We start from the raw sequence: 16,798 nt of genomic DNA, 5'->3' as shown, positions 1-16,798 counted from the left end.
TCATCAAAGAGCGCTGTTACCGCCCACTATAAGTATGATTGTGACAAACCTCCGAGGTTCGAGTGCCCCTACTGCGGGAAGTTGAGCAAGAAGAAGTTCAATATTCAGGATCATATTAGGAGGAAACATCCTGCTCAGCCTGTCACTTGTAATATTCTAAACGAAAGGAAACCTTTTATTTGATAATTAATTTTTTACTGAAATTTGCGGACATTTGAAAATTTGCACAAAAAAATTTTTTTTGGGAAAAAATTTTTTTTACTTGTTTTTATTTATTTGGTGGAAAAAAAAATATTAAATGTACGTCGATTTTAGTTTTTTGTGTAAGTTGTTATATACTTTGTACTGTTGACTGAAAGATAAGACTAAGAATGCATTACAAATAAATAATGTTATATTTCTATGAGTTTTATACTATGTTATTTTTTTTAAATTGAGTTTTAGGAAGGAGCGAATTTTTTTTTTTTTTCAGAAGTTTTTTCATCAAATGTGAAGTATAATTTTATATTAATCTAATAAAAATTAACGCACTAATTTTTTAAGATAAGAATTTTGAATAAAAATAAATTATTTCCAGGTAAAATTCCAATTTCAAGGATTCAAAAATTTTACAAGCCAAAAAAACTTCAAGTGTCTTAGAAAAAATTATTTTAATAAAAAATAATAAATTTTTCTATTAAAAATAAATTTTATTTAAGCTTGAAAATTTTTTTTAACAAAACTAAAATTGTTTTCAGAGTTTCCGGGCCCCGGATCGTCATACCAGCAGCAGTCGCATTCAAAAAGCCAAACAGAAAAAAAGTTCCAGTGTCCAAAGTGCAATAAAAGATTTTCTCAAAGTTACTCAATGTACCGGCACTATAGATATGAGTGCGACTCGCAGCCGCGGTACCAGTGCCCGTACTGTCGGTACGTGAGCAAGTGGAGCCACGCGATTTACAATCACATCAGAAAAATCCACCCCGGGCTCCAGGTCGCTGTGAACCGCCGCTACTAAATAAATTAATGCTTAATAAGAAAAAAAATAATAAACAAAACTGGGAATTTATTTCGCATGCTTCTAGAGTAAGCTCTAGAGTTACTACCGATCCATTTTTTTATTTATTGTAATTTATCTTTGTGGTAATTAGAGGTTTGATTTTTTATTTGCAGGGTACTCCTATCGGTGGTCGCACAAAAAGGACGACAGAAAAATACCGAAATTTAATTGCCCGAGGTGCCTGAGGCGGTTCTTTTCCCACAGCGGGATGAACCGACACTACCGGCTGGAGTGTGGAGACGTTCCTAGGTTTAAGTGTCCTTACTGCGAGATGAGGACTAAGTACACACAGGCGGTCTACAGGCATGTCAGAACTAAGCACCGAGGGATGACTCCTGCTTTTTTGAGGCTTTTTTAATTTTTTTTTTGCCTTGACTTTATTATTCAGGAAACTTTTAAAGCTAAGGCTTATTTTATTTTTATTTAATAAAAATTTATGTTCAGGAATTTTTTGTACTGTTGAAAATTTAAATAATTATAAATTTAAAATTTCAGAGCGAACAAAAAGTAATTTAAAGCAGAAAAAGCGGATAAAAAATTAATTTTTGATTCAATCAACTCAATAAGGTTAAAGATAGAAGAGAAGTTTACTAAAAAAAAATAAAAATAATAATAAAAAAAATTTTTTTTTCATTTTTTCAATAAATTTTCACATTTTTAACTTGAAATTATTAAAATAAAACAAAAAATTCGCTTTTAGAAGCGTAAATTTTTTTTAATTATCCGCAGATATTTAAAATAATAAAAATTTCTTAATTTTCCAAAAAAAATTGGAAATTTTCTTAGAAAAAATTTCAATTTTTTTATTTTTTAAAAATGAACTAAAAATTATCAATTTTATATTAAAAAAAATGTAAAATTTTTCAATCCTGTTGATAATTTTAAATTAAAAAAATTTTTTAAATAAACTTTTAATTCACAAGAAAAAGAAACTTTTAGCTGTTATTCAAAAATTAATTTTGTGAATTAAAAGCCCAAAAAAAATTTGTAAAAAATTTCTGATCGTCGAGAGCGATAGAACAAACTTGTAAAAAAATATAAAAACAGAATTATTAAAAAAAAACTTGTTTTTTTTTTTCGCATGTGGGGCTTTGTGTTGTTTAAATGAAATATCATTCCTCATCACCCAAAAATAATAATAATAATAATAATAATTAATAAAAAAACTAGCAACTTTTTTTTTCCAGGTAAAAAATAATGCGAAAGAAAAAATTAGAATAAAACTAACAGCCTGTCGATTTCTTGCAGGATATTCAGAGAAGACAGAGGGATGGTACCCGTGTCCGCGTTGTACACACAGCTTCCTTTCCAAGAGCTGCATGATGAGGCACTACCAGTCACACTGCGGGGTTCACGAAACGCGCTTTCGGTGTACTTATTGCGATTACGGATCTAAGTACAGTTCTAATATTTACAAGCACATGCGACGTGTGCATAAACAGATGCCTTGCTTTAAACCCGACCGAATTTTCGTAAAACAATAACTAAGGTTTTTACTTTTATTTCATCTAATAGTTAAACTGTAAATCATCACTGAAGATTATGATCAAGATATTAAATATTTATCTTGTATATTATTGAATAAATAGCACTTGCTTGTTACCACCGGTATTAAATAATTTTATTTAAAGTATTTAAATTTTTATTGTCCAACAATGATGATCAACTTGAAGACTCTACTTGAAGATCAACTATGAAGATTTAATTATTAGAATTAATATTAATTTGTCAATCAGTATTTTTTTATTGTTAATTTTGTAAGAATTTTTGTACTGAGAATGTAACGAGCCAAAGAAATTGTGTGTCAAATTTATCTGATTTATTTGTGGTTGAAATATTGAAAATATAGAAAAAGTATAAGAGACTTTTTTTATAGGAAATTTAATTTTCTACGAAGAAAGTCTCTTCATTTTTTTTTTATCTTGTATCCTTCAGCCAGAATTCCAAAATAAAATTTTAATTAGAGAACTTTTTAATTTAATTTCAAAATTTTGGGCTAAATATCTTAAATATGAAAATATCTTACCACAAATAAATTATTAATTTCCTTCTAGTAATAATTCACCAAAAATATTCGCCATTGGTTAATTTCCCACAGAATCAAGTACGATTTATTTTTTTATTTTAATTAAATTTTAAAAAAGTTTCATACCTAAACTAACTAAAAAATTCTTTATTTTTCAGATTCCGCGACAAAAAAGTCTTTCTTTTGCCCGAAATGCAACAGCGGATTTACCTTAGAAGCGAATATGAATTTTCACTACCGACATTTGTGTGGTCAGGAACCGCGATATAGATGTCCGTATTGTACCCTAAAGACCAAACGAACTTATAATATTTATAGACACATAGACCGTTATCACTTTGGTGAAAAAAAGTATGCACTTAAGTTATAAATTAACAAAATTAAAATTGTAAGGATCAATAAAGCCAGAATTAAAATTAATAAAAAAAAAAAAAAAAAAACTAACAGAAAAAAATTTTTTTTACAGAAATCGGTTTTTTTCTAATCTTTAAAAAAAACTTTTGTGAATTTTTTACTAACAAAAAAATTTTGCTGTACAGGTTTCGACTTTGAGGGCCAGAAATTCCCGAGACTCGTGGCTTACGCGGAAGAAGACCGCGAGGACGCCTGGTACCCGGGGAAGATGGCGTACCACTGCCCCAGGTGTAACGCGGGGTACACCTACAAGAAGACTCTCAAGACCCACCTGAAATACGACTGCGGGAAGGAACCCAGGTTCAAGTGTCCCTACTGTAACAAGAAGGACAAGTGCTCATCGAATATTTACAAACACGTTCGGCTCAGGCACGACGGGCTGCCTGTTACAGTCATTAAAAATTAAATTTAATTTTTATGATGTTAAAAAAAATCATTTTATTCAAAAGAAAAATTTTTAGTCAAATAAAAATTCTTAAAGAATATTTTCTTGGCTCAGGAATTTTTTTTTTGAATGAAATTTATTTTTTTTTATCAGTGTTCAAATTTGATAATTCTATTTTTATTTATTTACTTTTTTTTTTTCATTATAACTGTACAAATTTTACCGATTGATCATGAACGATAATAAATAATAAATTATTATATTAATAAATGGTGGATAAATATTTTAGAAAAAAAATTTTATCAATGCATGATTTTTAGAGTGCATGTTTTATATATTTTAAAATTTTAAATATTAAATTTTTTTTTTTTTTTTTTTTTAGGACTTGTGTGAAATTTTTAAGGATTTAAAAATATAATTTTAGACTTGGAAATTTGTTTTTTTATTTTAATTAAAATTTATTAAAATTTTAATTTTTAAAAATTCTGTTTTATTGTAAATTTTTAAATAACTAATTCTTAAAATTTTAATTTAAAAATTAATAAATTTTTTTATTAAATTTCCGAGTTTAAAATTTTAAAATAAAAATTAAAAATCCTGTAAGTATTTTTGTTAAAAATTTAGCAAAAAAAGAAGATTCTATAAAAAATTTTTCCACCCTAAAAAAATAAATAATAAATAAAAAAACTAACAAATAAAATTGTTTTTTCAGATCAGACCAGAAGATGGTCAACAGGAGTCTCAAGTTACGTATGTGGAAAATGCAACGCGGGATTTCGGACCTCGTGGTACCTGATAAGACATAAATGCGGCCAGGCGATGAAATTCGCGTGTCCTTACTGTCTAAAAAAAGACAATTCGTCCTCAAATGTGTACAGACATATCCGCCGCTGGCATCCTATGTCTCCGGTTGTTGTCAATAAATTGTTTTAAAATAAATAAAATAATAAATCTTGTATTATAATAAACAATCCGAGTTTCTGTACTTTTAATTAATTACTTTAAGTAATTTTATGATTAATTATTCTACTTATTTAATTAACTCGATAATTTTTCTGATTGCAGATCTTAAGCCGAACTTGAGCCCGCTCAAGTGTTTACAGTGCAGGAGTGAATTCAAAGGCCCAGATGAGCTTCTGGATCATATAAAGTATCACTGCGCCGCGCCTTTGAGCATTCAGTGCCCGTATTGCGATTCGCGGTTCCGATATGTTCCCAATGTTGAGTTGCATATCAGAACTCAGCACCGCGGGATGCCGGTTTATTATGTCGATACTATGTGGTTGACTTAATTTAATAATAATTAATCAATTATTAATTAAATGACATTGAAGTTAGCAGTCACTTGATTATTTTTTAATTTTTTTTAACAAATAAATTTTTTGTTCCAAAAAATAATTTTTGAAATATTGCATTTTTATGAAAATTAAGTTAGCTGACATTTTAAAATTTTTAGAAATTTTTTTTTATTTAAAAAAAATATTAAAAAAAAAAAAAATTGTAATTTGTAAAAAACTTCAAAAATTATAAGTGCAGTTTTCTAAAAATATTTTTTAATTCTAATTTAATAAATTAAAAATAATCAAAAAATTAAAAATGTCGGCTAACTTTATTATTATGCATTTTTAATTTTTTGAAATTTCTACATGTGAAAATTTTTTTTTAATAATTTAATTGATATAAAATTCCAAAAAAAACTTCAGTGTTATATTGATTTTCAAATTAATTAATTAATAATTGATAATTATAATAATTAATTGTACTGCTTTTTTACTCACTCATCGCTGTGAAGAACTGGATCTGAAACAAAAAATTTTATTTTGTTTAATTAGGAACTAATTTTATGATTATTAATTTTTTAAGAATATTTTTCTTCATACCTTGGTCGAATGTACGTATTTACAGCTTTGAATTCGCGACAGTAAGTTCAATTTTTGTGCCGCACTCGGATTACTCGCGCGCTGTCTGTAACAGTGGACATATATAACCTTAAATATGATTCTTTTAACGGTTTCAATGTTTTGAAAATCTCAATGAAGTTAGTCAATAATTGAAACTCGCAAAAAAATGGGACCTGATTCGTTATTGGTCAAAATTTTTAAGGCGCGCGCGTAGCGCGCTATTCAAATTTTTGATTGGTTAAAATTAAAGCGCGCGCGCAGCGCGCTATTCAAATTCAAATCTAAAAATTTTTATATTTTTTTTTCTATTAAAAATAATTATTACAAAAAAAAAAAAATTCTTTCATTTGTAAAAAACTTTAAAAACTACTCAATGCAATTTTTTCCGTACTTTCGACTGGGTTTGAAGAAACCTTGAATCGAGTAAATTATTTTGAAAAATATCTTATTTATAAAAAAAAGTCATTATATATTCTTTAGAATATTTAAAATTTTCTAGTCCAATTTTTTTTTTTATAAAATAATAAATTTCTATTTATATATTTTTTTATACTAAACTTAAAATATATTTATTATTTTTATTAAAATTTTTACTATTGTTAATTTTATTATTATAAAATTTTGATTAAATTTAAATATAAGTTTAATCAAATATTATATTAACTTAAAATGATTTAAAAAAAAATTAATTAAATTCATTAACATAAAAAAATACTACTAGTCATAAAATAATTCTCAAAAATCTAAATTTTAGATCTAAATTGTACTAATGTATAATCATAAAAATAAAAAAATTTCTCTGAGACTTGCTTGGCTTTCAATGTACCAAAATGTAACAAGAAAAGTTAACAAAAAATCCCTGAAATATCGACTAATAAATAAACCATCTATTAAATGTTTCAGGTTGGGCAAAATGGGACATTTCGCGGAAAAAAATTTTACACCAAGAAAAGTCTAAAAATGCAGGAAATTTTCGGCACCAGTGCCAGAAGTGTTACCGCAGTTACAAACACCGGTGCCACATGATTCGCCACTGCAAATACGAGTGTGGAATCCCCCAAAGATTCGAGTGTCCTTATTGCAAACATCACTTGCGCCAGCGGACTCACGTATGGGCGCACATACGCCGCTTCCACCCCAATAATGAATTTTACTGTACCGATATCACGACTAACACTCAGCTCTATAAAAAAGACCTTTAATTAAAAATAATAAAATTTGTACAAATTGTAAATTTGTAAATATTAATAAAAATTAGGATGTTAAATTTAAATTTTATTTTTAATTGTAGTAATTTTTTTAATCATTCAATTAACTTGTTAATTAATTTATTTATTTCTTATAATTCCAGGATTCCAATTTGAGGGTGACAAAGTACCGAAAAATCGCGTGGGAGTCTATCAGTGTCCAAACTGCGGAAATTTCTACAAGTGGAAAAATTCTCTCCTCGCTCACTTTAGGAATTACTGCCGAAAACAACCGCGGTTCGAGTGCGCGCACTGTGATGTTAAAAATTATCAGAAAATTCACATTATACGGCACTTTAAGCGACACCATCCTGGAACTGCGCTCAAATATTTTGATAAGAAATTTAATAATTTTTGTTATAGTTAAATTATAGAAAATTATATTTAATAGAGAGATTTTTTTATTTATTTAACTGTAAGTTATAATTATTATTATTATTATTAAAGAATTTATTTTTCCTAGAAAATTAAATTCATGATAATTTTTAATTTTTAATTAATTTTTTTATAGATTCTTAATTTTTCTTTTTTTTTTTTTTAATTTTTTAGCGCTAAGTACCTGGCGAGTAATAAGAATTAAATATCAAATATTTATAATAAATAATTAAAAAATAGAACATTTATAAAATTTAATGTTAAATCTTGGAAAAAATTTTTTTTTATTCAATTTAATTTTTTTAAATTAAAATAAGTTCTAATTTAAAAAAAAAATTAATACTTTTGTGAATAATAATAAAATTTAGGCTAATAAAATTTTATAAAACAATTTGTAATTAAAAAACTATTTTGCATTAATAAACAAAGCTTCTGTTTAAATAAATTAGCACTCAATTGCACGGAAGTCACAAAAAACAATTACTGTAAAAAATAATTGTAAAAAATGTAATTAAATTAGCAAATTAACTAACTTATTGCTGAATTTTAGTTACAGATTTCTATGGAGTGAACGTGGTACCTTACATAGGGCCTTCCCAGGAGATAAACTTCGGATTCGGCCCGAAAAAAGAGATCATCTCCTTCCTAAAATGCCTCCGCGGGTTCAGCCGCAAAAGCAACCGGAACCGGCACTTTAAATACGAATGTGGACATGAGCCAAGGTTCAAGTGTCCTTACTGCGAAGTAAGGAGCAAACTGATTTCCAGGGTTTATCTTCATATTCGCGAGAAACATCGAGGGGAAAGCGTTTTTTATGTTGATCTCAAAGCTTAGAATTTTTGTTATTTTTAATTAAAAATAATATATACATTATTAAATGTAGAAAATTATACTAATATATTATTGTAATGTTATTAAAAAAAATTTGAATTATTATATCTTTTTTTTTTTTTATTAAAAAAAAATTTTATAAATATCATGAATTCAAATTTTATAAAAAAAAATTTTTTTACTAATCAAAATTTATTTTATTTAATTTCAGGTCTCCGAAATTACGCCGAATAAAATTTTTTAATGAATAAAAATATTTGGAGATGTCAAGATGTTCAAAAATATATTCAAGAGGTTCCAGCGAAACTTTGAACCAATCAAAATTGATAATTAAGCCCAGAAAAATTTTAATTTAATAATTTTTTCATATCTTTAAAAATGTCAATAGTTCACAAGATAGAAGGTCATTTCTCAACTATGTGTCTAGAGATTAAAAGAAAAAATTTTTTTTTCAGCTTAAAATTAAAAAATCTCGGTTTTAATTTCTAAAATTAAACTTTTCACTCATATTTACAGTTTTCTAATGAATCAATTAATTAAAAAACTCTAAACCTGAATGAAGAAAAAATTTTTTAATAAAAAATTTCTTTTTCAGACCCCCTGGAGCCGGACGAGAATTCAGAAGTTCCTAACCGATCTTCCAGTAGAAAATTAGTAGCCATCTGTCCAAATTGCCAGAAGGGCTACCAGCGCGCGGCGTCTCTGAGACGACATTTGAAATACGAGTGCGGACAAGCGCCAAAGTTCAAGTGTCCTTATTGCGATTTGCGCACCAAGCAAGCGTCGCCTATTTACACCCACGTTAGGAGAAAACACCCCGGCTTGCCTGTTAATTATGTCTACCTCGAAACTTGAATAATAAATATCAATTTTTTTAAAATATCACCGCATTTTTGTACTAATTGCATGCTAGATTAATTAATCAATCATAAAATTGTCAAAATAATTTAACAGCTGACCGCTTTTGATTTAATTTTTAATTTTTTTCATTATTTCAACTAATAGATTTTTGAAATTATTTTTTAGACTTCAAATTGGAGTTTAAGACGGCCTGGAGCGCCGTTTTCGAAGACACTAAGCCCTTTCCTAATCCGAACACCACGGCGGAAAGAGAGATTAGTTTATTTACTTGCAAAAGTTGTTTTAAGAGTTACCACTACTACCAATCGTTGAAGCGGCACTTGAAGTTCGAATGCGGAATGAAGCCCGGGTTCAAGTGTCCGTACTGTGAATACTGTAGCAAGCACAAGTCTTCGCTTTATAATCACATTAAGCACAAACATCCTGGTCAAGAAATGGCACATATTTTGTTGAATAAATAGTTTTTTTAATTAATTTACTCGTATTTATTTTTTATATTTTTTTTTTTCAGAATTTTTGAGTTTTTTTTTAACAAAAAAATTTAATTCTGACAAAGTGATAAAAAATACAAGAAAATTGATGATCTTTCCTGTAAAGAATTTAATTTTCTTTATAGAAAAAGGTATATTGTAATTTTTTATTTTCAACCCAAAATTTTATAAAAAAAATTTCAAAGTTCCAACTTTAATTAAAATTTTTTTCAGACTTTTTTTTTTTTGATATTTTGGCTGAAGGGTAAGAGATAGGGTAAAATTGATAGACTTTTTTCATAGAAAATTAAATTTCCTACAAAAAAGCTGTCTTTCAATTTTTTGATATTTTTAATATTTAACCCAGAATTTTAATTTCTTACTAATAAAATCTAACAATTTGCAATTTTTTAATTTTTTTTTTTAGTTATTTAAAAACAAAAAAAAAATTCTAACAAATTATTTTTTTATTTTCTAGATCTGTCAAGGCCGACAAATTTATTTTACGAAGAGCGAAGTGAAAAAAAAAAAGACTTTACATGCCAAAGATGCTTCAAGTCTTACTTGTACTTAAAAACCCTAAACCGGCATTTGAAGTACGAGTGCGGACATAAACCGAGATTCAAGTGCCCTTACTGCGACCTACAGACCAAAAGAACTTCACCTATATACATTCACATCAGGAACAAACACCCCGGACGTCCTGTCTACTATAATTACTTATATTGATAAATTTGTACTCAAAATAATCAAAATATTTTATAAAATTCCACCCGACGTAAATTAAAGTTTTTTTAAATCTATTTTAAATTTTGCCTGGATTTTTTGAGTTAAAATTTTTTTTTTTTTTTCTAATTAATTCTATGTTACTCTAAAGAATAAATAAAAAAATAAATCAAAGGGCTGAAATAATTTAAAATTTATTTTTTCAGAAAGCTGGCTGAACTTTGAAGAGTTCCCGGGGATGAAGAGCGAAGACAAGGAGGTAACAGAAATGGGGGCAAACAATGGGACGGGGATGGAAATGCCAGTAGCAGACTTCACGCCGTATGAGCAGCTGCAACCCCAAAGAGGTCGCAGACGGTCCCTTTATAAAAATCACGTTTGCCCGAAGTGCTATCGCAGTTACAAACGCGGTAGCCATTTAAATCGACACATGCGATTCGAGTGTGGACAGAGCGCGAGGTTCAGGTGTCCCTACTGCGATTTTTTGAGCAAACAGTCGCCGAATATTTATAAGCACATTAGAAAGAGTCATCCAGGATTTGAAATTGGATATGTTGATATGCGAGCTTAGAAATTTTTATTATTTTGCATTAAAAGTATATGAAAAAAATTTTTTAATTCAGCTTAATGAACAGTGGAGATTTAATAAATAAATTTCAAGAGAAATATTAATCTAATTCATTGAATTATTTGTTTAATTAATTTTTTATTTACAGAATACCAAAACTTTTACTTTTATTTATTTAAATATTTCTTTCTTATTAAAAAATTCAAATTCTGGCTAAATGATTAGAGATAAAAAAAATTGATAAAAACTTTTCTTGTAGAGAATTAAATTTCCTATAAAAAAGCTCTCTTATGATTTTTTCTTATTTTTGATATTTAGCCCAGAATCTTGATTTTAAGCTTTTTAAATCAAATATTCAGCACTTGTAATTAAATTTTTCAGTAAACAAAATAATAATAAAGTGTAACTACTAACACAAGGACTAAAAATTTTTTTCAGGCTCATCTTGGGACCAACAAGCAACCCCTCCAGTATCATTAGTGCAATCAAAACGCGCCAGAAAAAAACAAGACCACCTGAATGCACAATATTACGCCTGTATCACGTGTTTTAAGAAGTACACACGAAACGCGGATCTAATGAGACATGTGCGTAACGAGTGCGGTCAATCCCCGCCCTTTAGGTGTCCTCACTGTATGTACAAAAGCAAGCAATTTTCTAAAATTTACGCCCATATCCGAGCCAAACATCCGGGGAAATCTAAAGGCTACATCGATTTGAGAAATAATGTTTTTTATCAGGCTTGAAATTTTATTGTATATTAATTTATTTCATTAATAATAACAATATCAATCATCATTATTAACTGCATTTTTTATGCTTAATTAATATAATTTTTTTTAACAATTAAATTGATAGAAAAAAAATTTTTTATTAAAATTTTAAATCCTGAATTATTCTCAGAAAAATCTTAAAATTTTTTTATTCTGGCTAAATGATAAGAGATATGACAAAATTGATAAGGACCTTTCTTGTAGACAATTTAATTTCCTACTAAAAAGGTTTCTTATCGTTTTTCCTTATTTTTGAAATTTAGCCCAGAATTTCAATTTTAAGATTGTCTAAAAAAATCTGAAGCACTCTTAATATAAAAATTAATAATTAAAATTTTTCAGTTAAAAAATTTTTTAAGCAAGTATAACTACTAATACAAGTACTAAAAATTTTTTTCAGGCTCACCTTGGAACCAACAAGCGACCTCAAGAGTAACATTAGTGCAATCAAACCGTTTAAGAAGAAAACAAGACCACCTGAAAGTAAAACTCCACGGCTGTCCTAGGTGCCTTAGGAAGTACAAGCGAAATGCGGATCTAAAAAGACATATGCTTAACGAGTGTGGTCAATCCCCGCGCTTCAAATGTCCCTACTGTCCCAATAGAAGCAAGCAGTTTTCTCAAATTTACGTCCATATTCGCGCCAAACATCCCGGACAAATTAGGGGATACGTTGACTTGAAAACTAATGTTATTTACACGCCTTGAAATTTTACTGTATGTTTTTTTCTCATAAATAATAATAATAACAATCGTTTTCATTAATTGCATTTTTTACCCTTGATCGTAAAATTTATTTTAGTAAAAAAAATATTTAATCCAAATTTCAGATCTTAAATTATTTTCAGAAAAATACGAAAAAATTTTTTTTGATTTTTAACCCAAAGTTTTAATTTTAAAATTTTATAAAAAAGTTTGGTTTAATTTTAATCAAAATTTCTCTCAGATTTTTTTGATATTCTGGCTAAAGGATGGGAGATATGGAAAAATAGAAAAAGATCTTTCTTGTAGAGGATTAAATTTTCTATAAAAAAGGTTTCTTATAATTTTTCCATATTTTCGATATTTAACTCAAAATTTCAATTTTAAGCTTAAAACACTTTGAAGGTAAACAAATATTTTAAATAAATATTTTTTTCCAATAAATTAACAGATAATTTTTTTTCTTTCCAGGAAAAATAAATCCCCTGGAAGGGGAATGGCCGATAGTTTTCAAAGAAGAAGTCGAACTGAGTGTAAGAACCGAAGAAAGAGTAGCAGTTCGTCCGCGAATTCTCAGAATGTTGAAGAAGAAGCAAAAGCTGAAGATTAAAAGAATCCCGGACAACGTTTCTTGCCCAAAGTGTCACAAAGTTTACAAATATTCGCGAAATTTTCAAAGACACTTGAAATTCGAGTGCGGGTTGAACCCCGGGTTCAAGTGTCCCTACTGTTATTACTGCACGAAGCAGTCTTCCCCGATTTACTTCCACATCCGCAGGCAACATCATGGACAAGAAGTCCGCTACATTGATTTAAATGCTTAATTTTGTAAAAAAAAATTGAAATAAAAAATTAATAAATAAGTAAATAATTAATTAATTGATCATTTTTTTGGGCTTGTAGTTTTTTTGCGATGATTTTGGTTATTTTTACTAACAAAGTGGTTTGTAATTTCAGGTACGAGGTTCGCGGACCCAGCGTACTCTGGTCTGGAGAGGATGAAGATATTCAAGCGGAAAAAACTGATGAAGAGTTACTTCTGTCCGAATTGCGGGAAGAGTTACTCCCGAAAGTGGCTGCTGAAGAGACACGTCTCTTTTGAGTGCAACAAGGAGCCCAGGTTCAAGTGTCCCTATTGCGACTACAAAGCCAAGCAGTCTCCTAATGTTTATCCCCATGTCAGAAAAATACACCCTGGATTAGATGTTTTTTTTGTTGATCTCAAAAAGTGAAATAAAATTTTTCTGAGGACAATTTATCTCAATTTTTAGTGGAAAAATTATTCAAAAATTTATTGGGAAGAAAATTTAGTTGAAAATTCCATTGATAGTAATTAAAAAAAAAAATTATTAATTTTTTTTAATACAAATTATTGAGAAAAAAAATTCTAGTTGCAGAAATTTAGAAAAAGTACAACTAAAAATTTTTTTTCATTGATTTTTTATAATAATTGGAAAAATTATCAGCTGTTTGTTAATTTCAGTACGATAAAAATTAACTTTATTTAGATTTTTCATAATTCAAGATTTTTTTTTTCAGTTTGATAAATTTATTTCTTCATAGGAAGAAATGAAGGAATAAAAAATATTTTTCGTTACTAAAAAATTCAAATTTTTTCTTAATAATAAAATAAGATTATTTTCTTCTCAATAAATATTTACTTCACTTATTAATTTCCAATAAAGGCTCGAAATTAATAATTAATTTATTAAAATTATTATAATTTTTTTTTTTTTTTTTTTTTTTTTTTTTTTACTAAAATTATTAATAAATTATTTTAATACCAAGATTAATTTTCCTCAGGTTCTAGGTTATGTTCTCTGTAAATATTTATTGAAATACATAAAACTTAAATTATTATTTTTTTTAAATCTTACAAATTCTTAAACTAAAAAAATATTTTTAAATTCCAAGTAAAAAATTTTGTTTTATAAAAAAATCTACAAATTTAAAAAAATGAAATGTGTAATTTTTTAAAAAGTATTTTTTAGAACAAATTTTTTTATTAAATAAAATAAAAAAATTTACTAAATGTTAGCTGACTTTAATGTCATTAAATTCTTGTATTACTTATTATTATTATTATTATAAAAGTAATAAAATTTTAAATTGAATGACATTAAAATTAGCCGACATTTTTAATTTTTTTTATTTATTAAAAATTTTTTTTAAAATAATTTTTCAATAAAATAAATCATTAAAATTTTTAAATATCAGCTAACTTTATTGTGATTAAAATTGATGGTACTTACAGGTTTGCGCTTGGTGGTCAGTACATGAAGTAATGCTTGCAGGTGTTTACATGAAGCGAAAATATGGCAGAGGATAAGCGGCAAGCTTTAAGCGAAAGTTTTCGTGCAGCATACTTCTATATATATATAGATATAGAAATAGCGGGCTCCTATTATATTCAGGTGGAAAAGGGTCGGCATGGAGGAGAGCCTTGTTCAGGTAACTAGTAGCTTCTATTGATATTCTTCTCGAGTTTTATTTGTAATGCTCATTATTGTTTGTTTTTATTATTGTTAAGTGATAATGTTTGTGTGAGTGTAAAAAGTTTTAGTATTATCGCCGAAAAAACAAGATAATGGAATAGCATTGTAAGTATTTTAATTTTTGGAGGTTACGTTTGTAAAAACATATGGTTTCTCTATACTACAGACATGATTATTTTTGTTTATGTTTTGTTGAATTTACTTTTAATCAAAATTCATTTAACAGATGTTTTATAATTAAAATAATTTTTTCAAACAAATATGACATTAATTTTTAAAATTTTTTTTAATAAATAAATAAATTATAGCAAAACAAAATAATTAAAAAAATGGACTTGTAGAAATTGAAAAAAATTAATTATGCAATTTTTTTAAAATAACTTTTTTGATAAAAATTTTAATGTTATTTATTTTAAAATAATAATTATTGTTATTGTTGTTAAAAAAAAATTAGAGGCTAAAATGTGTTTTTAATTTATTGATTTATTTATTTATTACTTATAAAGTTATTAACTTTTTTTTTTTTAATAAAATTTTTAGTTTTATTAATTTAAATATTTTACTAATGAATTTTTTCATTTTTCAGGCATGATTTGGAGAATTTTTTTTTCTATTTTTTGAGAAGAGGAAATGTACAGTGAAAACAAAGTGATAATTTTTTTTTTATTTTGTAAAAAAAAATTAAGTTGAAGTGAAAATTAAATTTGAGTGAATTAAAAAAAAAAGGTTTAAATTTAAATTACAATTTTGGTGCGATTAATTTCTTGTACTTTTTTATTAATTTCACATGTGAAATTTTTTAATTAATTTTTTTTTTTTATGATAATTTAATTTCCATAAAATTCTAAAAAAATATTGAATATCTGTCAATTTTTTATTAAAATAATTTACTCCAATTTTATTTAACAAAAAAATTTAAACCTTTTTCTTTTTAATAAACAAAAACAATTTTTAAGTGTTGTGATAAGTGAAAATAAACAACCTGACTTGGATTTTGGATATTTGTCACCTGCTTCAAAAACTTGACCTAGGAAATAGAAAATAGATCATCAAAAGGGTATCGTTATTTTTTTTTTATTTTAAAATATTAAATAAAAAATTTTTTATTTATAAATTGTATGCTTTGTATTTTTTTTCAGTCTTTCAAATTAAATTTTTTTCAGCGAAAAAACTTTCCATAATTTAGGAATTAGTATTACTTAAATAATAATTAATTAACTTAAAAATAATTAATCGTTTCACCGAGCTTGGCTTTTTGAATAAAAATAAATAATAAAATAATAAAAAAAAATTGATGCTTTGCAGGAAATCATGAATGCTTAATCGTTCCCTAAAAAAATAACCCAAGGTGTTTGAAATTTTTAACAGAAAAATTAATCAATAACACAATGATCCCCTGAAGAAAATTAATTAAGAATAATTAACTAACAATGTCCGTTGTTTATTAATTTTAGAGTCGCGGGTGATAAAGTCTCAGCGGGATCTGTGCTCGGTGATAATCAAGGAGGAGGTAGATGAAGCGGAGCTTCAGTTCCCGAACCCTCTGACGTTCCGGAACAGGGGAGAGACGTTGATTCCGTTGCAGCAGTTGAAGACTCACACGTGCCCCAGGTGCTTTAAAAGCTACATGCATGCGTGGCACCTCAAGCGACACATCAGGTTCGAGTGTGGCCAGGAGCCTAAGGTCCAGTGTCCTTACTGCATGGTCAAGATGAAGCAGAGAGGACACGTTTACCGACACATCCGCCGGTGTCACAGGGGACAGAATGTCTACGTCATCGATCTCAATTAATGTTACTACTCGCGGGTTATTTGATAGATAATTCGCGGATTTTATTTAAAAATAAGTTATCATTTGGTATATTTATTAGTGCCGTGATCGGAAAAATTTATGATACTTGTTTATGGTATTATTATTTATTAATTTACATTCACTGTAATTAAGGTTAAGATTAAAAATTATTAAAATTTAACTTTTATAGATT

At 27.2% G+C, this 16,798-nt stretch overlaps 3 protein-coding genes and 1 long non-coding RNA gene across 5 annotated transcripts; all 4 read left to right on the top strand.

Annotated features, from left to right (window-relative positions):
• Positions 1 to 598: 598 nt before the first annotated feature.
• Positions 599 to 4,128, top strand: LOC141536143 (uncharacterized). The gene is made up of 4 exons (XR_012480693.1): positions 599 to 1,065; positions 1,153 to 3,143; positions 3,224 to 3,416; positions 3,605 to 4,128. It is a non-coding gene; the product is annotated as an uncharacterized LOC141536143 (long non-coding RNA).
• Positions 4,129 to 8,708: 4,580 nt separating this feature from the next.
• Positions 8,709 to 10,952, top strand: LOC141536141 (zinc finger Y-chromosomal protein 1-like). 2 transcript variants are annotated; one of them, XM_074256451.1, is made up of 2 exons: positions 8,709 to 9,516; positions 10,028 to 10,952. In XM_074256451.1, the coding sequence occupies exon 2, from the start codon at positions 10,514 to 10,516 to the stop codon at positions 10,844 to 10,846; it is 333 nt and encodes a 110-aa protein (XP_074112552.1). In that variant the 5' UTR covers positions 8,709 to 9,516; positions 10,028 to 10,513; the 3' UTR covers positions 10,847 to 10,952. The 2 variants fall into 2 exon arrangements, with proteins under 2 accessions (XP_074112552.1, XP_074112551.1); XM_074256450.1 differs by lacking the exon at positions 8,709 to 9,516 and adding an exon at positions 9,800 to 9,814.
• A 142-nt stretch (positions 10,953 to 11,094) lies between these two features.
• On the top strand, positions 11,095 to 12,334 carry LOC141536140 (zinc finger X-chromosomal protein-like). The gene is made up of 2 exons (XM_074256449.1): positions 11,095 to 11,476; positions 12,017 to 12,334. The coding sequence occupies exons 1-2, from the start codon at positions 11,422 to 11,424 to the stop codon at positions 12,322 to 12,324; spliced, it is 363 nt and encodes a 120-aa protein (XP_074112550.1). The 5' UTR covers positions 11,095 to 11,421; the 3' UTR covers positions 12,325 to 12,334.
• A 562-nt stretch (positions 12,335 to 12,896) lies between these two features.
• Positions 12,897 to 16,605, top strand: LOC141536384 (zinc finger Y-chromosomal protein 2-like). The gene is made up of 3 exons (XM_074256862.1): positions 12,897 to 13,096; positions 13,276 to 13,409; positions 16,268 to 16,605. The coding sequence occupies exons 1-3, from the start codon at positions 12,897 to 12,899 to the stop codon at positions 16,603 to 16,605; spliced, it is 672 nt and encodes a 223-aa protein (XP_074112963.1).
• Positions 16,606 to 16,798: the final 193 nt, after the last annotated feature.

The sequence above is a fragment of the Cotesia typhae genome, unplaced genomic scaffold (assembly GCF_013202065.1).
Source record: "Cotesia typhae breed Kobodo isofemale line unplaced genomic scaffold, CoteBio_Ctyphae scaffold_152, whole genome shotgun sequence".
Taxonomy (NCBI): domain Eukaryota; kingdom Metazoa; phylum Arthropoda; class Insecta; order Hymenoptera; family Braconidae; genus Cotesia; species Cotesia typhae.
The sequence above is the reverse complement of the archived record's forward strand: the minus strand, read 5'-3'. Positions and strand labels throughout refer to the sequence as shown.

Coding starts and splice junctions, on each gene's coding strand:
- LOC141536141 (XM_074256451.1), top strand. CDS start 10,514: ATGAAGAGCGAAGACAAGGAGGTAACAGAAATGGGGGCAAACAATGGG.
- LOC141536140 (XM_074256449.1), top strand. CDS start 11,422: ATGAGACATGTGCGTAACGAGTGCGGTCAATCCCCGCCCTTTAGGTGT. Junction 11,477..12,016: donor GCCCTTTAGGTGTCCTCACT/GTATGTACAAAA, acceptor AATTTTTTTCAG/GCTCACCTTGGAACCAACAA.
- LOC141536384 (XM_074256862.1), top strand. CDS start 12,897: ATGTTGAAGAAGAAGCAAAAGCTGAAGATTAAAAGAATCCCGGACAAC. Junction 13,097..13,275: donor ATTTACTTCCACATCCGCAG/GCAACATCATGG, acceptor TTGTAATTTCAG/GTACGAGGTTCGCGGACCCA. Junction 13,410..16,267: donor AGTGGCTGCTGAAGAGACAC/GTCTCTTTTGAG, acceptor TATTAATTTTAG/AGTCGCGGGTGATAAAGTCT.